We start from the raw sequence: 24,101 nt of genomic DNA, 5'->3' as shown, positions 1-24,101 counted from the left end.
TGACGGGCCTGAGCAGCGCCTCCCGCCGAGAGGTGGCGCAAGCAAACAGGCGTCTGAATTCCCGAGCGGATGCGCGTCCCGGGAAGGAGCACCGTGGCCAGCGCAGCAGCCTACGGCACCGCGCAACTATGAGCTCAGCAAGCAGCGGGTGACCGGCCACGTTCACGCGCACCCGTGAGATCATCACGCCCCGCCTGTATGCGCGCGCGCGCACACGCCGCTAGGAAGCCACAGGAGGAATCACGTGGAAGTATCTGTGGGCGAGAGACCGCCTGGGCTCTGCCGCCGGGAAAGCGCCTTCACCCTTCCCCAAAACGCCCCGGAAGTGCTCCCCCTCAGTAATTATGGCCGTAGCACTTGGCGTAAGGGAGGCGGAGCTGCGCCTGCGCAACAAGCTCGACGGGGAAGATGGCGGATGACAAGGTTAGTGGGCCGTGGGGGTGGTCCACAGTCAGGGTGGTCTTCACATCTTTTTAGTCCCGGGGAAAGGTGACACCGGAGCGGCTCAGGTGTGGAGTTGCCCCTTGTTTTTCCTGTGGGCGGGCTTTTGCTCACGTGGACGGCCTCAACAGTGTAGAGTAGAGTGGCGGAGCCCTTCACGAGGCAAACAGAGCTGATGATCCTCCAGGCATCCCCTCTGGGGGACCATACGGTCCCTAGTTAGTCACACTCAAACCTTTTCACTTTGACACACTCCCCGCTCCGCTCCATTCCGCAGCCCTCCAGTTTTTCTCTCCCAGAGACACGTTTCCAATTCATACTGACAAACCATTCAGACACTCCCTCGCGCATACACTGAATTTCATACTTATATGCGGTCAGAGTCACTCAGTTCATTTACCCGCACTCCTGAAGCCAGCCATGACCCCGCCCCTTCCACCCTCGCGCGCGCATAGCCACACATTCAGTTTGGGTTGGCCTTGGGTGGCGAAGGGAGAGAAGCCCGGGCACAAACCAGATTACCCCCAAATTGTCCAGGGAACTGCCTGCAACCATTACGTACCTTTGTGGTCTGGAAGTTCAGCACCACTCACGTTTATTAAGTACTTGCTAGTCCCTGCATTAGGCCTTGGACTCAGTAGACAAGACAGACTGAACCTCAGTCCCAGGTAGCTTATAGTCATTACTACTTTCCTGATTGATCTAATTGAAGGCCCCCTATCTGTCCCTCCCGCCTTCCCTGCACTCTGCCTACTATATAAAGTTCCTGATGCACATTCCATCTGTCACCCCCTCCCTTGCTCCAGTGTGAATTCTCTCCTTTTCAATGCCCTTTTTCCTTTACCAATATCATCTTAGGAAGCTATTATATGAAGAGGTTTCTCAGGCTCACCCCATCCTCCCTCCTCCCCAGCCTCTGATAGATTTGAGCAGGGGATGGGGCCAGGTCAGTCTTCTGGAGCCAGTCTCTCCCTTGTCCTAGGATTCTCTGCCCAAGCTTAAGGACCTGGCATTTCTCAAGAACCAGCTAGAGCGCCTGCAACAGCGTGTGGAAGACGAAGTCAGCAGTGGTGTGGGCCAGGTAACTGCATCTGACCCCTCCCCACCTAGGCTTCATTGCCCAATATGCTTTTGAATTGGTGGTAGGGATTTATTCAGCAAATGGTTATTGAAGGCCTGTTCTCTGTGACTTCAAGGAAAGTTTCCCTGAGAAAAATGGCACTTGAACTGGGATCTTAAATAGGGATTAACTAGGTGAAGAGGGGAGGAGAGAATATTCCAGGCAGATGGAATAACATATGCAGTGTTCTTGTGATGGGAGTAGCATGATGAACATGGGGGTGAAAGCAGTTCATTTTGCCTGCACTGGTGGGAGACCATGCTAGAAAATGAGAAGCAAGCAGGGTCAGGTTCCTCTGGGACATCTCTGTGGCCTTGTGGCAATAGGGTTCTGTGTTTCGAGCCTCCTAACCCCACGGTTCTGAGATTATGTGATCAGGACTCCTAGGTTATTTTTCTGCCTCCAGAGCCTTGAGAACATCTTTAGAGAGAGTACTGCAACTTTCCAGAGTAAAAAGAAGCAGGTGGAGGGATGCTCTAAGCCCAGCTTGAGTAGCTCCTGGTTAGAGAAGGGGAGAACCTGCTGAGTTTCTTCCTGAATCTTCTTCCACAGGATGGCTCGCTCTTGTCCTCCCCATTCCTCAAAGGCTTCCTGGCTGGCTATGTGGTGGCCAAACTGAGGGCATCAGCAGTATTGGGCTTTGCTGTGGGCACCTGCACTGGCATCTACGCAGCTCAGGCATATGCTGTGCCCAATGTGGAGAAGACATTGAGGGACTATCTACGGTCACTGCGCAAAGGGCCTGGCTAGCTCTGGATCCAATGGGGGAGGCAGGATGAACAGCTGGGGCCTGCAGGTGGAAGCCTCTCGACCACAAACACCCTATCTGGCTTCCCCAGCTATCACCCACTTGCTGTCTCCAGTTTTTCTGCCACCTTCATCCTTGCTTCCCTTCTTGCAGAGGGTGGAAAGTGGTGCATCAACCAGCACCCTGGACTCCTCCTCCCCTCCCTGACCCCATGGGACTGATCCCAAGACTGTGGCTTCTAAGGCCACCAGACCCTTTCCACCCTGACTGTGGAGTTTGCGGCGGACTATGATCCTCACTTCTCTCTCTGGCCCGGCACCACGGTCCTGCCTCCTGGGAGCCAACTCCATGTCTTGATCCTCCCAAACGTGTGACAATCCTCACTGCCCCTTGCTCGCTGCACAGGCCACCAGGCTCTGGTGTGGGCATGAGTGTAGAGGACGGGGGTGTCCCAGGCCTGGGCCGTCCCGGGCAGGCCCGCTGGACCCTGATGCTACTCCTGTCCACTACCATGTATGGTGCCCATGCCCCATTGTTGGCACTGTGCCATGTGGATGGCCGAGTGCCCTTCCGACCCTCCTCAGCTGTGCTGCTGACTGAGCTGACCAAGCTGCTGCTGTGCGCCTTCTCCCTCCTGGTGGGCTGGCAAGCATGGCCCCGGGGGCCCCCTCCCTGGCGGCAGGCTGCCCCCTTTGCACTACCAGCCCTGCTCTATGGCGCTAACAATAACCTGGTGATCTATCTTCAACGATACATGGACCCCAGCACCTATCAGGTGCTGAGCAATCTCAAGATTGGAAGCACAGCCCTATTCTACTGCCTCTGCCTCCGGCACCGCCTCTCTGCACGCCAGGGCTTAGCACTGCTGCTGCTGATGGCAGCAGGGGCCTGCTATGCAGCTGGTGGCCTCCAGGACCCTGGGAACACCCTTCCCGGGCCCCCTCCGGCAGCTGCGGCTGGCCCCATGCCCCTGCATATCACTCCACTAGGACTGCTGCTCCTCGTCCTGTACTGCCTCATCTCAGGCCTGTCATCCGTGTACACAGAGCTGCTCATGAAGCGACAGCGGCTGCCTCTGGCACTTCAGAACCTCTTCCTTTACACTTTCGGTGTGCTCCTGAACCTAGGTCTGCATGCAGGTGGCGGCCCGGGCCCAGGCCTCCTGGAGGGCTTCTCAGGATGGGCAGCACTCGTGGTACTGAGCCAGGCAGTAAATGGACTGCTCATGTCAGCTGTCATGAAGCACGGCAGCAGCATCACTCGGCTCTTCGTGGTGTCCTGCTCACTGGTGGTCAACGCTGTGCTCTCCGCAGCCCTGCTGCGGCTACAGCTCACAGCTGCCTTCTTCCTGGCCACACTGCTCATTGGTCTGGCAGTGCACCTGTACTATGGCAGCCACTAGCCCCTGACCACCTCCACCCTGACTCCTGACCCTGGAGATTGGGTGTCACTCTGAGAGCCACCTCCCAGCCCCCTTTCCCTCAGCAGCCCTGTATCAAGTGCCTTGTGAGAAAACCTGGGGAAGAGAGAGCAGCCAGATGGGTGGATGAAGGTGTACCCCTTATAGACATGTAGAGTGGGTTTGGTTAAGGAAACGAAACTCTTAAACATCCTCCCCCCAAGCTCTTCTAGACTAAGGAATTAAGGGAGCATCAACACTTAGGCCTGAGAAATGACCCCATCCCTGATAGAGCAGGTTCCCTGCTATCCTGCATGAATGTAGTTGCTTAAAGTGGGGCATGGGCAACAGTTGATATTCCTTGCCTACTGTGGCCACCCCAGCAGACCCACTGCCCCCAGGCCTGGTGCCAGCTGCCCAGCCCAGCTGTGGCGCATGATTCCCCCGTAAAGGATACTCGCTCCCCACTGTCCTGCAGAAAAACTCAATTGCCACAGGCTCCACACCCATCACCTGGGCCATTCTGCCAAGGTCCCATAGCTCCAGCAGCACCTGAAGACAGTATACCCCTGCTCTCTCCACACCCAGCCTTTGTTCTGGAAACCCCAGAGGGGCTGGGGCTTGACTCATCTCAGGAAATGTTGCCCCTGGACCCTGGCTTAAGTCTATACTCCCAACCTCTCTACTCACCCAAAGACCCTCTTGGAGCCCAGCGCCCCCCTCTACAGCTCCTAGGAGTTACCGTCCTTCCTACTCTAGGTCCTGCCCCTGCCTAGCAGTGTCCCAGTTCCCAACAGCCACAGAAGCTCTGCACAGAGTGACCTGGGACCAGCACAGGGAAACTTGTATAGCTCAATCAGTGTCAGACTGCATAAGCAATAAGGTCTTAATAAAGCATTCTGGAGTGTAGGCGATTCCTACAATCGGCCATGATTGTCCTGTGTCTTCTGTGTTGCATAGCTCCTCTCAAACAATTTTGTTCCCCTGGCACCCTTAGTATCTTAATCCTGGGGTAACTTATAGACTAGAAGCAAAGGCTGTTTTTTTCCCCCACTGTTGCCAGCAGCATTATTTCCTCTGAGGGCTCCATGGAGCCAAGACTGTTCTCTGTCACAGAGCTTTTGAAATTTTCCTGAAGCACAAAACTTGGTTGCTGGGGGATTTGGAGGCATCTTGGGAATAGAAGGCACTACACCCAACAGGACAAACTAGACTCTAGGCCAGAAAACTCTTCAAGACTCAATGTGGTTATGACTCTCATTTCCTCTGGATCCATCACTGATATTCCTGCCTATCATCTGATCTCATGACAAGGAATGTCAGGCCCTGCTCACATGGTAGAATATCAAGTAAAATTGTGGGGGTTTTTTAAAGTCCCAGGTCTACTGAAACAGAATCTTAGTGAGTTTGGGAATCATTTTTTCTCTTTTTTTAAGCGGCGCCCTAGGTGATTCTGATGCACACTGCAGCTTGTGAACCACTGTCTGCTGTGTGGAGCTACAGCCAACTAAATCTGAGTTTGAATTCTGCCTCTGTCACTAGCTGACTGCCCTTGGGCAGATACTTAACCTCTTCTAGCTTTAGTTGTCTTAGCTCTGAAATGGGGGCCAATGGTACCTTACAATTATTTTGGGTAGTAGAAAAGGCTAAATGAAATCACGGATATTAGGCACTTAGCAGGGACCGATACAATGAGACCTGGTTAGTAATGGTATTAATTACAATGAAGGTTAGCTTTGCTATTGTGTCCCAACTTCCTCTTTCTTCTAGGACCCTTAAGAAGGAGAGCGGGATCTGGCTGGGTGGCTCAGCTGGGTAGAGCGTTGTCCTAATATGCCAAGGTTGTGGGTTTGATCCCAGGTCAGCACACATACAAGAATCAACCAATGAATGCATAAGTAAGTGGAACAACAAATTGATGTTTCTCTCTAAAATCAATACATAACAAAAAAAGGAGAGAGGAAACTGCCCCCAAGGATTCCTGATCACCAGATTTATCCCCCGGGCAAGGCTCCGGCATGACAGCATGACTTCCCCAGCCCCCAGCCTAGTCTGCAGCCTGCCGAAGCTGCTGGTTCTGGGCTTGGAGCTCCTGGTTCTGTGCAGCCAAACTGATGGTGTCTTGCAGGATGCCAGCCAGCAGGCTGCGGTGGTGCTGCTCTGTGGCCATGGTCTGTTCCTCCCACAGCCCCCGCCAGGCTTGGAACACCTGTGCCCAGATTCCAAGATGTCTTGTCAGTTAGCCAGCCTGGTAACCAGCTCGAGGCCTGTCCTCTTTCCCCACTGACCTGTAACACGTGATGTGTCCGAGCTCGGGTGGCCTGCACATGCAGGTCATAGAGGGCTATCAGGTCCTGCTCCGCAGTGTCCCGCTCTGCCTTAAGAGCCTCCAGCTGGTGTCTCAGCACTGTCTGCTCCTGGTGCCATCGCTGTCTCTTCTTGGAGGCCTTAAGTGATAATATAGTCAGCCCTTTGTATCTGCAACCTGTTCCCGGATTCACCCAACCGTGGGTTGAAATTTTATTTTTTTAAATGTTCCTTTATTGCTGATGTAGTTAGGTCCACAGTGTCTGCATGTCTGAACTGAACATGTACAAAGTGTTTTTTCTTGTCACTATTCCCTAAACAATACAGTATAACTATTTACATAACATTTACATTGTATTAAGTATAATAAGTAATCTAGAGATGATAGTACAGGGAGGATGTGTGTAGGTTACATGCAAATACTGTGCCATTTTATATAAGGGACTTGAGCATCCATGAATTTTGGTATCCGCGGGGGTCCTAGAACCACTCCTCTCTGGATACCAAGGGATGACTTTTTCTTGAGTGCCACCTTTGTGCCCGCTCTGTCCTACGTACTTCATGTGTATGATTTCATTTTATCCATTGATAACCCTATAAGGTAGTTGTCATTTTACAAATTTGGAAACTGGATCAGAGGAGTGACTTAATGTGCCCAAATTCACATGGCGTGTGAGGGGCAGAGCTGAGATGTCATGCCTTTCAAGGGTTCACCATCATCCTCAGGGTAAAGCCCACATCCAGAGGCATGGCACATACTAACCTCTTTAGCCTTGCCTCTGACCATGCACCTGCCAGGCTCCAGTCAGGTGGACAGTTTGCAATACCCAGGACACATTTTGCCATTGCTTCCCTGTGGATCTTTGTTCATACAATATCGTCCTCTCTTAGAACATGTGTTTCTCCACCCCACCCCCAACCCCATGCACATAAGCTTTGTTTCTTAATTTATTCAAACCAGTAATATTTACTGAGTAGCTCTGTGTGATGGGCACAGAGTCCCCCTGGGGGGCTCAGAGTCTAATGAATCCCTCTGGCTGATTTATTTGTCCTTTAATTCTCAGCTTGGATACCATCTTCTCTGATCCACTCCAGCCTGGGTCAGGTACACCTCTTTCTCCCCCTAGATCCCCTCATCACAACACTTAACACTGAGAACTGCCTCATCTACGCCCCACACAGCTGTGAGGACCAGGAGAGGGGCTATGGCCCAGTCTGTTAGATCTCTGCTCCAGCACACTGCCTGGCCCAATCAGAAGAGGCTCAAGTCCCCTCCATGACCCTCCTTACCTCTTCTCCAGCCACCAGGCTTTTGACCTGGTCTCCTGCCTCCTCCTCCTCCTGTTCCAAATTCTTCAGTTCCTCTTGGATCCAAATTTGGTGCTTTTCTCGCAGTCTCTGCCTCCGAGCCTGGGCCAGGAAGAACTGCAGGGACACATCTGGGGCCTGCCGGGCCTAGGTGCCATCAGTCTAGGCTCAGCCAGAAGCCCATGTATGCACACGGCATTGGGACATAAGACCCAACATTTCCAACAGAATCCCATTGCCAGGGCTACTCCAAGAACTACATCCCAGACTAACTGGCCTGGAAGAGTCTGTAGTCTGTACAGAGACTTGGAGGCCATGGGGGGAGAGGAAAAGTATTGACTCTGCCAATAGATGCCACGGAGGCCCTAAGAATTGCATACTCCTAATCCAACCCAGTAGGCAAACAGTCACTTTCTGTGGCCCTCCCTCAGGGATCCAGTAGACCTTCAGGTCCTTTAATTGCCAGGAGTTCCATATTTCTCCCTGACGTTGGGGCAGGGTAAGCCGGAGACATGTGAACTGCTCTCTGCAGCTCTGCAACTCTTCACTCCCTCAACGCCTTCCCATATTTCTGGGTCACGTGAGGATACCTGTTCCTCAGAGTCCCTGAGAGTATGCCTTTGGTGGAGCCCAGGTCCTAGAGATGCTGTTCTTCCTGCCGCTGGTGGAAAATGCAATTAAGCACATAGAAGGTGAAGAGCTCCAACTCCGCCCCCAAGCCCCAGACCCACCTTGGGGTTCCCCCTGGAGGCTTGGGCTGTGGCTTGCTTCTGAACTTATCACCTGCTGAGAAGATATTGGGAATGGCAAGTCCACACTCTTCCTCACAGCGAAGACTGAGGCAAGCTCAGGGCTTTGAAATCAGGTCAGGGTCCCAGCCTCTCCTTTCTTAGCTGTATAACCTCAGGCAGGTGACTAGTCTGAGCCACCATTTTTCTTCATCCATAACATAGAGCTGATTAAAGTTGTAGAGAGTATGGAATGGGACAAGGCACCCTAAGCACTGAGCAGCGACAGGCACTGCTCAGTAAATGGGAGCTTACCTGCTTAATTCCCAAGGCCCAGGGCTGTAAAAACAAGTTGGAAGTAATCGTGAAAAGGAAAACACCAGGAGAAACCGGTCCAGGCAGCCTCCCAGCCACCCTGTGGCAAATCATGGGAGATAGCGCCCCCTTCGGCACAAGAGTGGGCTTGCGTCCTGAGAGGGTGCAAGCACCAGATTGAGGGGAAGGACTTGGGCATTTGCACCTATGCTGCCTTGGATCATCCCAGTGACCCTGGGATACTCTCTTTCTCTGAGCCTCAGTTTGCTCAACTGAAAAGTGGGAGCAACGTTGTCCTCCCTGCTTGAAATACTTCTGCGGCTTCCTTTTGACCTTCAAGATTAAGTCCAAACATCTACAAAGCCCTGTGTGACCTGGCCCCCACTTCCCTCTCTAATTCTTCTCCCCTGACTCTCGTCCCCAAACTCTATCTTCCAACAAATGTAGCCACTTGCAGTCCCCCAAAGAGATCAAGCCCCTGCGTACCCCTGAAACTGTTCTTGTTATTTTCTCTGCCTCAGGTGCTCTTCACTCATTGCTGGCCACCTCCGCCAGGAACCAGCTTCCCCTGAAGTCTTCCGTCCCTTTCTTGCCAAACTAACTTAGATGCCCCACAGAACCCGGTGCTGATAAGCCCTTTTAGAGCACTGATATGTTGTAATTGTTTCTCTCCGCACATTGTAAACTCCATGAGGACAGGGATTTCCTAGGGCCTTCGTGGCACTGTGCCCAGCACACCGTGAGTGGTCAATAAATGTTTGGGAATCAATAAATTGATGAGTAAAGGAAGGGCCCCCTCATAGTGCTCTGCAAACAGGGGGAAGGAAGGCAGGTGTCAGAGGGGCTCCTAAGAGGCTGGATAAAAAGACATACCTGTGGTTCTGAGAGCAGCACAGCCTCAGCTTTGACCCCTTTGAGCATGCAGCTTCCCAAGCGCCGGCTCCAGGCTTTTACCACCTATGGAGAAATGGCTCAAGGTGCGCTCTGGCCACTGCTGGCCCAGACACCTGCAGAGCTCACCTTGCTCACCTGCAACTCCCGCAGTGCCCTGCCCAGCTGGGTGAGCCCAGCATCTGTCAGGGGGTCCCCAAGAAGGCCCGAACGCAGGCTCTTCAGGCCAGCCCGGCGGGCTCGGGCCTCTTCTGCTGCATCCCACAGGGTCGGCTTCACCTGTTTCACCTGCATTCTCCTTCCTGCGGCCCCCAAGAGAGCAGCCTGGAGCAAGCTCAGGGAGCAGCCTAGCAAGAGGACACTCAGAGTGAACTGCTCTTTCCTCTGGAATCCAAAGCTTACTGCCTCTAGTAGTTTTAATTTTTATTAATAGCAGTATTCATCAAACAGCCAACACCGATCAGGCTTGATTACATGTGCTCGATGTCACTGTGCTAAGGCTTTCTCTGGGTGCCTTTTACCCACGCAACACTCAATGAGGCAACAACTCTAAAATTTTTATCCTGCCCCCCCCCCCCCCGCCGCCCCCCCGGGTTCCAGATGAGGCAACTAAGGCTCAGAGAGGTCAAGCAACTTCCTGGTGACAAGCAGAGCTGAAAGTCAAGCCCAGGTCTGTCTGACACTAAAGCCTGTGCCCTTAATCGTGATACCAAACTGGCCTGTAAGCATGTGCCTGTCCCTCACTGCTTTGTCCCTGAGGGTGTGAACTGCCCCAGCTTATCCTGCACATTCCACAGGACCTCTCACACGGGAGGTCTGGGCATGTGTTGGCCAAATGAGTGTGTCAGGGGCCAGAGTTTTGTGTTTAATGGGTGCCTTTCCTTCTCTCATGCTCCCTTTCCTCATCTGTAAATCAGATCTGCCTCATGGGGTTTTAGTAAGAACCAAAGGTATTAGTCAGTGTAAAAAAGCTTGGTAAACTGTTGAAGGCCTCTGAAGGGTGGGGGCTGCTTTTACTATTGGCCCTGCCTCTGCAGAATTCTGCAGGCTGGCCACCCTGGGACCTTTCCGAATCCTGTCCGTTGCAGAGTCAGGCTGTCTCTGGGCTAGGGTGGGGCTTTGGCTGGTTGGGTGAGAAGGTGGAACAGGCGTAAGGCCGGACCCCAGAGCTTCCCAAGGAACCCCACACGGTCCCCCAGGCCACCTTGAAGGTCCAAGCGAAGAAGAAGACCACTGTAGTTGTTTCCTTCCAGGAGCCATGAGACAACCCAGGGCAGAGAGCCCTCCTCCTCCTCGGCAAGCTCACCCGCCAACACCTGCAGCAGGGGGCAGTCTCTGCCAAAGGAAGAAACTGTCCCAATCACACTCTGATGGAAAGTTAGACTATTTCCAGTAATTTCTGTGCAACATCCCACAGATTTGCAACCTTGTATGGATTTTTATTTGATTATTATTATTTAACTACACTTGCATCCAGAATGTTCAATGAGCTCTTACACCTCAATAAGAAAAAGACAACCCAGTTTTAAAATGGCAAAGCAAGGTGACATCAACAAAAATGGCAGAGTAGGGAACTCTGGGAGTCAGTCTCTCCCCACAAACATCTGGCAAAAATGGCCAGAATCAACCTTGCTAGAATTCTGGGAGAAAGGCAACTTCCATATGGTAAGAGACTTTTGTGACGTTTTAACTTACCCTAGCCCTAACCTCCTCCCCAGAACAGAAGTGGTCTTGTAGACAACAGCCCACATCTCTGGTGAGGGTGCCTAGTTCTGGAGGGAGCAGAGCAGATCTTGTTCCCAAGGAATTGTGTTTATCTGTTTTGACTGGTTGGCGTCTCCCCCAAAGCACTGACAAAAGGGGCTTTCCTTTGTTTCACTTACCTTGGAACTCTTTCAGGGCAGAGCAGCTACACCAGAGAACATAAAACATTGAAAACATTGTTTTAAAAACATAACCCCCCCAAAACATTGGAAGATGAAAGAACGGCCAAAAATAACAGTAGGAGTAAACAATAGATACATGAACAGATTCAAAGGAAAAGTTGGAGAGTGAGATTTGGGGGAAATAAGGACTTTAAAAAGTTCCCATGTGTACTGGGAAACCTAGAAAGTCATGCATGTGTTTTGGCTCAGTGGTTAGAGCGTCAGCCCACAGACTGAAGGGTCTGGGTTCAATTCCGGCCAAGGGCATGTACCTCAGTTGCAGGCTCCACCCTAGTCGGGGTGCGCGCAAGAGGCAGCCAACCGATGTGTCTCTCCCACATCAATGTTTCTCTCTCCCTCTCCCCCTTCCACTCTCTGGAAAGGCAATGGAAAAAATATCCTCAGGTGAATATTAAAAAAAGAAAGAAAGTCATGCACGTGCCCAGGGCAGGCTGGACGCTCAAAAAAGCCCTGAGAAGACCATAAGCTTTCACCTCTGGCTGATTTTTAGGCTCAGTAAAAGCCAGAAGTGAGGCTAAGCGGGAACTATAAGTGGCCTAAGCATAGGACTGACCCAACCTAGAGCCAATCTGTAGAAACCTGGGGGATTTCTTCTTTCCTTGTTCTCCTCACCCTACCCCTCCTCCTGCTTTTCATTCCCTTTCCTTTCTCTCTTTCTTCCTTTTTTAAAATAAGGGGGTTTTGTTTGTTTGATTTTTCTCCCAGGAGTTTAAGGAATTCTGTCAGGCTAACCACTAAGATTAGAATGGAGACTTTGATGACCACAAAGAATACAGCCTTTGCAAAAGTTGTTCGGAAAGCTAACTAAGCAAACAGATGGCTCCATCCCACCACAAGCTGCAATGCAAACCCTGGAGAGGAGGGCGGGTCTGGTGTTTAGAGTTACCACATCACCATAATAAAAATGTGAGAGCACTAAGGGGAAGGATGGAGACTCAAGAGACCAACACAATGGAGAATTCAATCTTTGCAAACAATACTCAGATTGGCCAGTTTCCAACAAAAAAATATGAGGCATGCAAAGAAACAAGAAAGTATGGCTCATTCATACATAGGGGAAAAAATGGAATTAACAGAAACTATCTGGACATTAATTCACTAGATGAAGACTGTAATTCAACTATCTTAAATATGCTCAGGAAACAAAAGAAAATCAAGACAATGATGTCTCAGTGAATAGAGAATATCAATAGAAGGGACAGAAGTTATTTTTTAAAAAAAATAGAAACTCTAGAGCTGAAAAGTGCAATAACAAATTAAAAATCCACTAGAGGGCAGATTTGAGCAGGTGCAAGAAAGAATCCCAACCAATTTAAAGATACAGTAGGTCAAATTATCTGGTCTGAGGAGCAGAAGGAAAAAAGAATGAAGGAAAATGAGTCTAAGAGACCTGTGGGATGACATCAAGTATACAAACCTGCATAATGGGAGCCCATAGCGAGAAGAGAGAGAGAAAGGGGCAGAAAAGATATTTGAGGAAAAACTGCTCAAAAACTCCCCAAGTTTTATGAAAGATATGATGACTCTATACAACCAAGAAGTTCAAAAAATTCCAGTGAGGATGAACTCCAAGAGATACACACCAAGACACTTTTTAATCAAAGTGTCAAATGCCAAAGTCAGCCCTGGCTGGTGTGGCTCAGTTGTTAGAGTGTCAGCCCATGCTCCAAGGGGCCAGGGCTTCGATTTCCAGTCAAGGACACGTAATACCTGGGTTGCAGGTTCAGTCCCTGGTCCGGTTGGGGGGTGTGTAGGAGGCAACCAATCGATGTATCTCTCTCACATTGATGTTTCTCCTTCTCTCTCTCTCCCTCTCTCTCTGTCTCTGTCTCTGTCTCTCTCTGCCCCCTCTCTATCTCTCCCTTCCACTCTCTCTAAAAATCAATGGGAAAAAAATGTCCTCAGTGAGGATTAACAACAAAAAAAGCCAAAGTCAGAGAGAATCTTGAAAACAGCAAGAGAGAAGCAACTTGTTATGTATAAGAGATCTTCCCTCTCTCTCTCTGTCTCTGTCTCTGTCTCTCTCTGCCCCCTCTCTATCTCTCCCTTCCACTCTCTCTAAAAATCAATGGGAAAAAAATGTCCTCAGTGAGGATTAACAACAAAAAAAGCCAAAGTCAGAGAGAATCTTGAAAACAGCAAGAGAGAAGCAACTTGTTATGTATAAGAGATCTTCAATAAGACTGAAAAACAAATTTCTCATCTAAAACTACGGAGGCCAGCCCAGTGCGCATGGCTCAGCGGTTGAGCATCAATCTATGATCCAGGAGACTGCGGTTTGATTCCTGGTCAGGGCACATGCCAGGGGCTGAGGGCTCGATCCCCAGCGGGGGGTGCAGGAGGCAGCCGATCAATGACTCTCTCATCATGGATGTTTCTGACTCTCTCTCGACCCCCTTCCTCTCTCTGAAATCAATAAAGATATATTAAAAACAGCAACAACAACAACAAAACTATGGAGGCCAGAATGCAGTAAGATGACATGTTTAAAGCTCTGAAAGAAACTAAGAATTCTATATCTGGCAAAAACTATCCTTCAAAAATGTAGGAAAAATTAAGATATTCCCAGATAAGCAAAAGCAGAAGGAGCTCATTGCTAGTAGACCTGCCTTACAAGAAATGCTAAAGAGAGTCCTTTGGCCTGCTGGAGGTGAGGAAAGGAGAAGACTCAGATGCTGCTCTGAATCTCGACATCCATATTTCAGTCACCACCACCCCGCCCCAAAGCTGTCAGACTTACAGAGCTCCTGGGAGCTGCAAGATCCTCAAGGCCCCTCGCCATACACTCTGAGTCCCAGGACCTTTAGGAGGGTCAGGCCCTGGGCGGGACATAGTGACAGTAAGCAGAGAGCAGGCCCTGTGGAGGAGAGGCTAGGATCAGGCCACATGTCTAAGAGGGAGGAAGTGACAGGTGCCCTCTTGTCCTTACCTGCCTTCACCCCTTGTGGCCTGAAAGTACAGTTCTGAGGCAGCTCTTGAGTCGGACACCTCCACTTCATTGGCGTCTTGCACCACCCTGGGGGAAGGGGAGGCTGAGCTCAGCTCTTAGGCACCAGAGTTCCCCAGAACTTCTGCCTGGGGAGCCCATGGGGGTCCCAAAGCCTGTAAGAATTATCCCCAAGGCTCCAAGATCACTATATCCCCTAAAAGCCTTCATGACCTTATTTTTTGTCCTGTCATCTGCCCAGTGAGGCAACCAGGGTAGTTGGGATTGCTCCCATCTTACAGATGGAGAAACTGAACTAAGTTCTGCTCGGAGAGAGGCTTGCATCACCCAGAATGATAATGACTGCGTTAAAGAGGTTTAAGTGGATGGGTGAGAGGAGCGAGAGGAATGGGGATCTAGGATGAAGGGAAGAGGGTGAGAAGGAGTCCTGGGAGCAAACTTGAGCTCTCTAAGCATGACCCCAAACTCAGAGCTTCCCTCCTCTAGGGTGGCAGTGGGGAGAAACCTCCAAGGGCCTGGTTTGGGGGTGTCGACCCTGCCTTAGTACAAGCATCCTTGGACCCTGTTGGGCCCTGGACACTCACAAGCCCAGAGGGGTCACATCCAGCACCGACAGGTTCTCTGTCCCTGGAGAGAGCAGGTCCCGAATCTTCCCATTGGGGCTGAGCTGGGGTCAAACAAACACAACAGCTGTTACAAACTGAGCCTTTCCCCAGCCTTCAGCTCACATGATCCTCATGCCGGAGCCCTGCGGGCCAAGCAAGACACCAAAATTCAGCCATTTCAGGCAGGAAAAAGGGGACCCCAGAAAGGCAAGCCCACACTGGTGAGCCACACCCAAGCTCTTCTGGCTGCCCTCCAGCCTCAGGCTCTTTCTGCAGCATCACCAAAGCCTTGGCTCCTCAGGTCTCCCTTTCCTCCAGGGTCTCACCTGCACCAGGCTAAGAGTACTAAGCACAGGATCAGAGCTCCCAAGAGGCAGAGCTTCCTCAAACAGCATCTGCAGCAGCTAAAGTGGGGGGGGAAAGAGGTTCAATGGGGATTGAGAAATAATTGAGAAAGGGATTGACCAAAAAAAAGTCTTTCAAGATTTTCTAAGGGTGACGTGCCCTATGCTTGGTGTTGGGGAAACCGTGCCCAGGACAGAAACAGGTGGAGGCCCCAAGTTCACAGCAAGCTAAACAAGTGAGAGACATTTTCAGCGGGACCTGTTATTTGCTAGCGCAGGGGCCCATGACAAGGTTCTGAGGCAGCTATTTTGATTTGGGGGCATTTTGATGAAGCCACAAAACACAAAACTTTATTATTATTATCACAAAGTTTATTACATTATTAGTATTATCAAGAACTGTGAAAATTAGACCTCCCTGGATATTTGATCCTTGCATATCCCCACTCCCTGACCCTCACCCCATCAGCCCCAGCCTCCTACCTCCTCTGATCTCTCAACAGCTGGATAAATTGACCCAGGCCAAACATCCTGTATGGATCACAGGGGCCCCAAGGAGGGGTACCTAGTTCAGCTATGGTGGGAAAGGAAGGTTCTCGAAGGTCCCCTCGAGAAGGCAACACCCGAGCCTCATGATACCTGTACCTGTGGCTCCTCTGGGACTCACCTGAGGCACGAGCCGGGGTGCCTCTGTTTCCCGACCCCGAAGCAACAGGGCCACATTGTACCCTCGGCCCACAGAGCCCAGTGCGGGCTGGACTCGAGCTAGCAGCTCCTGCTCTGCCTCCTGCAGGGAGACACAGGCACAGCCCCCTGTCTCGGGTGCCCTGACCCAGACCGGCCTGAGCAAAGGGCTCTGGGAGGACTCAGTACCCCAGGCTCCAGGCCTGAGGGCTCCCATCTTCCTCCCATCACCCCCTCAGACCCCCCTACCTGAGCAGCATCAGAGCCCAGGACTCTGTCAAAGGTGACGCATTGTTCCTGCGGGCAGGGCTGGGGTCAGCAGTGTCACTCCCCTCTTCCCCTGCCCCACCCACACTTCACCCCCTCTCCACCTGTGTCTCCAGAGTCCCTGGCCGAAGCAGGCGGATGCTGTTGGACCCCTCCAGAAGAAGGGTGGGGTGACAGGTCTCCTCGGGGCCTAGGAGAGGTGGACTTCCTATCAGCTCTCATGAGGGGAACTGGGCTCCCAGAACTCGTGAGTCCTGCCCTCAGCCTTTGCCTCGGTTTCCTATCCGGAGGCGGCCTAGCCCTCTCCCTCCCCAAGAGGCTCTCCCACGGGCACTGCCTCTGATGGTGAGCCTGCGGCTTCCTACCTGGCTGGCTCCCCCGCTCCACCTCCACCACCGCGGTGAGCATGGCCTGCGGTTGAGCGAGGGCGGGCCAGCCCCAGGCCTGGGCGCCTCTCCACCCCGGGGCTTCCGTGCCTCTCAGGTTCCCCTCAATAATTCATCTCCGATAGGGATCTCTGGGCAGGGCCTCTAAATAACCTCCAAGGTACGACAGTCCCCTCTCCTCTGAGTTAGTCAGAACATTGCATGGGATTCTGTTTTCCGCTCATGAAAGATGTTCCACATACCTACTTGTGTAGAGAATTATCTAGTGAAACCAGGCCCCCGGCTTCAGCAATGATCAGCGTAGGGCCAGGCTTACTCCCCCGTTCCCCTCCCCACCCCAAAGGATTCTTTAGAAGCAAATCCCAGATGTCTTATTATTTCATCCATAGCTATTTCAGTATATATTTCTAAAAGGTCATCACCCTTTAAAAAAGATAACAGCTTTATTTAGATACAGTTCACATCCCATACAATTCACCCACCTCAAGTACACATTTCAATGGCTTTCGGTATGTTTTCAGATACACATAACTAGCGCCATAGTTAATTCTAGAGCCTTTCCATCACTTTATGAAGAAACTTGGTTCCCTTTCCTTCACCTGCTTCCTCGCCGCCCCCTTCCATCCCTACTCACTAATCCTCTGTCTCTGTAGATTTGCCTACTCTGAACTTTCATATAAATGGGATCATACAGTGTGTGGTCTTTCTGTGACCGCCTTCTAAGGTTTTCAAGGTTCCTCCGTGTTATTGCATGTGTCAGTGCTTCTTCCCTTTCTGCAGCTGAATAGTGTTCCACATAGGAATGAAATGACTTGTCACCAACTACCCAGAGTGTGACCCGACTCCCCAGCTAAGAGCACAGTCCTCCACAAGACTGCCCTTACTTCAGGCCCTGCTCTCAAGCTCGGGGGTCCTCAGTCCTACATCCCTCTGACCAGTTATCTTCTCTTTCAGGGGTTCCCACTACCCCCACAGGTTCCATAATTCACTAGAACAACTCACGGAACTCAGGAGAGCATATGCTTACTGGATCTGACACCAGTTTTCCGACACCAACTGGATGTCGTACACTTCGATCCAATTCTGACTCTAACTACCTGGAGTGAGCGCCAGATCCCACAAGTTAAAATGCAAAGTCTTCAGCTCCACACCTCTAATCATATGGCTGGTTTTTCTGGCCAGCAGCCTCCCGCACCCTGAAGCTATCTAGGGACCCTGCGGGCATGACAGAGGCAGGCCAACAGCAGCAGCATCCACATTCCTAACACTTGGAGGGGTCGCTGTGAGGGAGGCACAGGAGGCTTTTAGCTCAGTTTCCCCATACGCGTGGCTGTCAATATCGGTATTATAATCTGACCAACAATGCCAGTGTTATGGTATATCTTTTTTTAAATTTTCACCCAAGGATATGTTTTTACTGATTTTAGAGAGAGAGGAAGGGAGAGGGAGAGGAAGAGGGAGAGGGAGAGGGAGAGGGAGAGGGAGAGGGAGAGGGAGAGGGAGAGGGAGAGGGAGAGGGAGAGGGAGAGGGAGAGGGAGAGGGAGAGGGAGAGGGAGAGGGAGAGGGAGAGGGAGAAACATCAATGTGAGAGAGGAACATCGATCGGTTGCCTCCCGTACAAACCCCGACTGGGGATCAAACCCGTAACCTGGGTATGTGCCCTGATCAGGAATCGAGCCCAATGACCTCTCAGTGTACGGGACAGTGCTCCAGCCAACTGAGTCACACCGGCCAGGGCTATAGTATATCTTATTACGTAGATGTAACATAAAAAATAAGAGTTTTATCAGTCCATCATATTTTATGATCAAAATGTCTCACAGCAAGGCCAGCTATGTTGGCAGTCTTACGTTCAGTCTTGGCAGGTTGCAAGATCAAGAGCGGTTTCAGCAATATATGGCTTCAGCCTTTCAGACATCTGGCATAACTGAGCTAAGGAACAATGCCACCTTTTGTCCCGAGCCTCTTTCAAAGTGTCAGTGCAATACTGGATTTCCCTCATTGCATACCCCACTTACTCCTTTACCCTCAGCTACTAGTCCTCACTTTCCATTTACATTCAAGCTTTTCTACCTTTGGAAGGTTTGGCTACTATGCTGGTCCAGATTACTGACCTGTGCACCGAAGGGTTGTGGGTTCGATTCCAGGTCAAAGGCATGTACCTGGGTTGCAGGTTCGATCCCCCTCCCTGGTAGGGGCGCGTTCGGGAGACAACCAATCGATGTGTCTCTCTCACATCGATGTTTCTCTCTCTTCCCCCTCCTCTCTCCCCTTCCCTTCCGCTCTCTCTAAAAATCAATGGAGCCCGGCCGGGCGTGGCTCACCGGTTGAGCGTCAGCCTAGGATCCAGGCGGTTAGTGTTCGATTCCCGGTCAGGGCACATGCCCAGGTTGCGGGTTCGATCCCCAGTTGGGGGCGTGCAGGAGGCAGCCGATCAATGACTCTCTCATCATTGATGTTTCTCTCTCTCTCTCTCCTTCTCCTTTCCTCTCTCTGAAATCAATAAAGATATATTTTTTTTAAAAAAATCAATGGAAAAAATATCCTCAGGTGAGGATTAACAAAAAAATTTATTTGTAGATATAAATCTGAAGAAGCCAAAGGTAGATACTCATAAATTAGCAGGGACCACCTAACAAAGACACTCCTATCACTCAAGAAATGTCAAGGATTTAGGGGCTAATTACCAGCTACATTCTTTATGATACAGAAATGGACATACAGCATTTTGTTTCTTCATCTGCTGGTGAACATTTGGGTTGACTCCACCTTTTGCTATTATGAATAATGTTGCTATGAGCTTTGTGTACAAGTTTTTATGTGGACATGTTTTCATACCTAGGAATGGAATTACTCTCTCTTTTATTTGTTTCTTTTTAAAAATTGATTTTAGAGAGAGGAAGGGAGAGGGAGGAGAGAAACACCGATATGTTGCCTCCACACGTGCCCTGACCAGGGATCGAACCCACCACCCTTCGGTGCATGGGACAATGCTCCAACCAACTGAGCCACACCGGCCAGGGCTCATTTTTTCTTTTATAAAGTAATTATTTAGTGGAAGAAAACCAAGGAGATGATATGAATTAGATTAAGATGTGAAAAGTGAGCAGATTAATGAAATAATTGGCATTTCCATCTCAGAACACCCCAAAAGCAGCATATGTAACAAGGTTGTCTTCTTTAAATACTGTTAATTTTTATGATTTACAAATAATTAAAAACAAATATTTTTAAAACAACAAATATTGAGTGTTTATGTACAATTCAGTCTTGAGTTGTCCTTTTTACTTGATGTGGTTTCCTTTTAAGAACTTCCTAGTCACTTTGTACATTGACATTTGTGCATTCTAAATTCTGGTGTCATCCCAATAGGACCAATAAAAAAACTTCACTGCAGGGGCCTAAAGAGTTCCTCCAAGACGTTTCCTCGCTGGCATTAGTGTGTCTAACTCTTTTATCTCATGTCAGTAATGATCCAGTGTGTGTATTTCTGTGTGTGTGTGTGTGTGTGTGTGTGTGTGTGTGTGTAACATATATATGTGATGGTTGCAAACAAGGATTGAATCTACCATCCCTTATGTGCAGCCTCTGAATTAGGAGGCATGGCTGGTGTCACCTGATGTTTAATCACAGTTCCGCCATAGTGGTGATAGTGTAAGAGCTATATGGCCTTGGGCAAGTTGTTTAACTTTCTATTTGTTTGTTTCCTTGTCTGCAAAATGGAAATGATGGTGACAATAATGGTACTTACCTTCTTTATAAACGGTTGATATAAGGTTGTGTTTCTCAAAGTGTGTTCCTTGGGCCAGCAGCATCAAGCATCTCTTGGGAATTGGAATGAAAAGAAAATTCTCAGGCTTCACCCTGCACTGGCTGAATCAGAAACTCTGGTGTCTGTGTTTTAAGAAGACTACCAGGTGATTCTGATGGGGCCTAGATGTTGAGAACCACTGCTGAAGAGATTGAATATATAGCAAGCATTAGAACAGTGCCTGGCATACAGTAATCAGTATATATGGGGGGGGGGGGTTGCTTGATTTGAGAGAGAGAAGCATCGATTTGTTGTTCCACCTATTTATGCATTCATTGGTTAATTCTTGTATGTGCCAGGACCAGGGATTGAACCCAAAACCATGACATAATGGGACAATGCTTTAACCAACTGAGCTATCTAGCCAAGGCCACAGTAAACAGTATATTAATGACAATTTTTAAAATGAGTTAGTAAGATATTGCCAAATATAAAGTTTAATTTAGTCAAAAAGAAGCACATCCGTGCTGTTCCTCTAACAAAGAAATCCTGCTTAATTCCTAGTCAAAAGGCATTAACACGGACTGCCAAGCTGCTCGTCATCTGATCTCTGCCTTCCTTTCCTGATATTTATATTCTCCATGTACACCATGTCTTCAACTCAGTATGGAAATTGCTTTCTCACACCTCTAAGACTTGGCCCATTCAGCTCCCTCTCCATGGAAACATGAAAAAACACTTTTCTTTAAAGAACCCCTTTTCTCTCACTTTCTACACTTGCAATATCTTGAATTCCTATGCATTCTTCAAAACCCCAATTTCAGTGTCACGTCCTCTGTGAAGATCCCAGCCCTGTCCAGTCCAAGCCAGGTGTTCACTGTGCTTCTACTCCTCCCGATGCATCCCACTTATAATACTTATCATTACAGTTTATTACAGTTTACCGTTTCATTTCCTCCCTCTGGATCTTCTATTTTTTTAATTGAGGTGAAATTCACAATACATACAATTAACCGTTTTAAAGTGTATAGTTCAATGGCATTTATTGTATTCACAATGTTGTGCAACCATCAGTTTTCTCTAGTTTCAAAACTTTTTCATCACCCTCAAAAAATGTGTCACACCCATTAAGCAATCACTTCCCATTTCCCCCTCTCCTTTCCGAGACAACAGCTTTCTGTCTCTATGGGCTTGCTTATCCTGGGTGTACTATATGAAAAAAAGTACAATATGTGACTTTTAGAACCTGGCTTCTTCCACTTAGCATTAGTGTTTGAGGTTCTTCCAAGTTGTGGCATAAATCAACCCAGGACCCTTTTTGGCTGAACAATAGCCTGTTGTATGTGTATATTCCAATTTGTTTATCCGTCATCCATTGATGGACAGTTGGATTGCTTCTGCCTTTTAGTTATTATGAATAATGCTGTTAAAAACATTTGTATATGAGATTCTGTGTGAACTTATGTTTTTATTTCTCTTTTTTATTGCCAAGAGAGAGAGGAAGAGAGAGAAACATCTATAGGTTGCCTCCTGCACCTGCCTCAACCAGATGTTGAACTGGAAGCCTAGATATGTGCCGGGGAATCAAATCCACAACCTTTGGGCGTTTGGGGTGACGCTTCAAGCAACGGAGCCACCTGGCCAGGGCTGTTTGTAATTTCTCTTATTTTCACTTCTTTATGTGAACATATGTCTTTCATTTCATACCAAGGAATAGAATTGATGAGTCATATTGTAATTATGTTTAACTTTTGATGAACCACCAAACTGTTTCCCCATTGGCTGCACCATTTTGCCTTCTCATAAGCCATGCATGAGGGTTCCTATTTCTCCACATCCTTGCCAATGGTTATTTTTCTTTTTATTAGAGTCATACCATACATACTGTAGGTGTGAAGTGGTGCCTCCTTGAGATATATATATATAATCTTTCTTGATTTCAGAGAGAGGAAGGGAGAGGGAGAGAGAGAAACATCAATGATGAGCGAGTCATTGACCGGCTGCCTCCTGCACGCCCCCTGCTGGGGATCGAGTCTGCATGCGCCCTGACCAGGAATCAAACCGCAATCTCCTGGATCCTAGGTCGATGCTGAACTGCTGAGCCACGTTGGCTGGGCACCTCCTTCAGTTTTATTTGTGTTTCCTTAATGACCAATGATTTTGAGCATCTTTCACAAGCTTGTTGGCAATTTGTATAGCTTCTTTGTAGAAACATCTATTCAAGTTTTTTGTTGTTTTTAATTGTTTGTCTTTTAGCATTTCACAAATGAATAATGAATGTTGAGCATCTTTTCATGTCCCTGTCAGGCATTTGTATATCTGCTTTGGAAAAATGGCCATTCCAGTCTTTTCCCCATTTTACTTGAGTTGTTGGTCTTTTTTTTGCTGAGTTGCAGGAGTTCTATATATATTATGGATACTAGGCCATGATCAGATATATAATTTTCAAATATTTCCTCCCATTTTGTAGGTTGTCTTTTCATCATTTTGATAATGACTTTTGATAAACAAAATTTTTAATTTTATGAAATCTAGTTTACTTTTTTTGTTGTATTTTGGTGTCATATCTAAGAATTCATTGCCAGGTCAGAGGTCATGAAGATTAATTTCTGCGCTTTCTCCTAAGAGCTTTACAGTTTTAGGTCTTATATTTAGTTAATTGGTCCATTTTGAGTTAATTTTTTTATTATGGTCGGAGGTAAGGGTCCAACTTCATTCATCTGTGTCTGGATATCTAGGTGTCCCAGTGCCGTTTGTGAAAAAGATTAGTGTTTCCATATTGAACGTTCTTGACATCCTTGTCAAAATCAGTTGTCCATGGAAACATGGATTTATTTCTGGACAGCACTTCTCTTCTACTGGTCTCTCTGTTTATTCTTATGCCAGTACAACACTGTTGGTTTTTGGTTTTTGGTTTTTCAGAGAGTACGTTTACTAAAGCTGGGGACAGTGAAACAAGGAAGGGCCTAGGATAGAAGAAGCAACAGGTGAGAGCCTAGGCGGGGCTGCTTTGGCTCTCTAGAAACATTATGGGAAAGAAGTGGGCAAAGGTGAGGCTGCTGTCAGCTCACTGGAGAGTCAGAGAAAAGGGGACCTTGGAGACAGGTTCAGGGGATTAGACAGGAATGAGCTGCCACTGCCCATTGCTCCCCTGGTTTCAAATCTCATGGGGACCTTAGAGTTTAGGAGAAAGAAAATACATTCGAAAAGCAGATTTGAGTGGGCATGGCCCAAGGAGAGTGCGTCAGCACTGTCTTCATTGCTGTTGCCCCACAATAACTTCTGATGTCAGATAGTGTGAGTGCTCCAACTTTGTTCTCCTTTTATGAGCTTGCTTTGTCTATCTAGCATCTGTTGAAATCCACATGAACTTTAGAACCATCATGCCAATTTATACATAAAGTCAGGTTAGATTCTTATAAAAATGTTATTGAATCTGTAGATCAATTAGGAGAGAATTGACATCTTAACCATATTAAGATCCAAAAACATGGAATGTTATTCCATGTATTTGGATCATCCTTAAATTTTTCAACAACATTTTTCAGTTTTAGAAGTGTAAGTTTGTTCTTCTTTTGTTATACTTACTCCTAAGTATTTTATTCTTTTAGATGTTATTGCAAATGGAATTTTTAAATTTCATTTTCAAGATGTTCATTGTAAGTATATACATATGAACCAGCTCTTCATTCCTGGGATAAATCCAAGTTGGTTGTGGTGTATAACTCTTCTTATATATTGCTGGAGTCAATTTCTAGCATTTAGTTGAGGGTAACTGCATCCGCATTCATGAGAGATATTGGACTGAAATTTTCTTTTCTTGGATGTCTTTATCAAGCAGCCTTTCTTATACATAACCACAATGTCACACCTATCATACACTACACCATACTAAAAAAGAAAACTAGGAAAT

At 48.5% G+C, this 24,101-nt stretch overlaps 3 protein-coding genes across 3 annotated transcripts; 2 read left to right on the top strand and 1 right to left on the bottom strand.

Annotated features, from left to right (window-relative positions):
* The first annotated feature begins 288 nt into the window (after window positions 1-288).
* On the top strand, window positions 289-2,321 carry LOC148093200 (SLC35A4 upstream open reading frame protein). Its single transcript, XM_087816334.1, has 3 exons — window positions 289-423; window positions 1,424-1,522; window positions 2,114-2,321. The coding sequence occupies exons 1-3, from the start codon at window positions 409-411 to the stop codon at window positions 2,309-2,311; spliced, it is 312 nt and encodes a 103-aa protein (XP_087672460.1). The 5' UTR covers window positions 289-408; the 3' UTR covers window positions 2,312-2,321.
* Window positions 2,322-2,736: 415 nt separating this feature from the next.
* Window positions 2,737-4,636, top strand: SLC35A4 (solute carrier family 35 member A4). The gene has a single exon (XM_016214146.2). The coding sequence runs from the start codon at window positions 2,737-2,739 to the stop codon at window positions 3,709-3,711; it is 975 nt and encodes a 324-aa protein (XP_016069632.1). The 3' UTR covers window positions 3,712-4,636.
* Window positions 4,637-5,755: 1,119 nt separating this feature from the next.
* Window positions 5,756-16,458, bottom strand: LOC107537995 (uncharacterized). Its single transcript, XM_016214121.2, has 13 exons — window positions 16,416-16,458; window positions 16,155-16,240; window positions 15,767-15,886; window positions 15,082-15,159; window positions 14,735-14,817; window positions 14,133-14,219; window positions 10,462-10,592; window positions 9,396-9,604; window positions 9,240-9,323; window positions 8,367-8,390; window positions 7,306-7,470; window positions 5,997-6,155; window positions 5,756-5,917 (listed from the first exon to the last, which is right to left on the bottom strand). The coding sequence occupies exons 1-13, from the start codon at window positions 16,456-16,458 to the stop codon at window positions 5,756-5,758; spliced, it is 1,431 nt and encodes a 476-aa protein (XP_016069607.2).
* Between the last annotated feature and the right edge of the window lie 7,643 nt (window positions 16,459-24,101).

Source organism: Miniopterus natalensis, chromosome 4 (assembly GCF_054644295.1).
Source record: "Miniopterus natalensis isolate mMinNat1 chromosome 4, mMinNat1.hap1, whole genome shotgun sequence".
NCBI lineage: Eukaryota > Metazoa > Chordata > Mammalia > Chiroptera > Miniopteridae > Miniopterus > Miniopterus natalensis.
This window is presented reverse-complemented; position numbering and strand designations above follow the sequence as displayed.

What these genes read in the sequence shown, in the direction of transcription:
- LOC148093200 (XM_087816334.1), top strand. An exon ending in TCAGCAGTGGTGTGGGCCAG is followed by an intron (nt 1,523 to 2,113) that starts GTAACTGCATCT and finishes CTTCTTCCACAG; the next exon opens with GATGGCTCGCTCTTGTCCTC.
- SLC35A4 (XM_016214146.2), top strand. Translation starts at nt 2,737, where the DNA reads ATGAGTGTAGAGGACGGGGGTGTCCCAGGCCTGGGCCGTCCCGGGCAG.
- LOC107537995 (XM_016214121.2), bottom strand. Translation starts at nt 16,458, where the DNA reads ATGCTCACCGCGGTGGTGGAGGTGGAGCGGGGGAGCCAGCCAG. An exon ending in GGAGCGGGGGAGCCAGCCAG is followed by an intron (nt 16,241 to 16,415) that starts GTAGGAAGCCGC and finishes CACCTCTCCTAG; the next exon opens with GCCCCGAGGAGACCTGTCAC. An exon ending in GCCTGGTGGCTGGAGAAGAG is followed by an intron (nt 6,156 to 7,305) that starts GTAAGGAGGGTC and finishes TTATCACTTAAG; the next exon opens with GCCTCCAAGAAGAGACAGCG.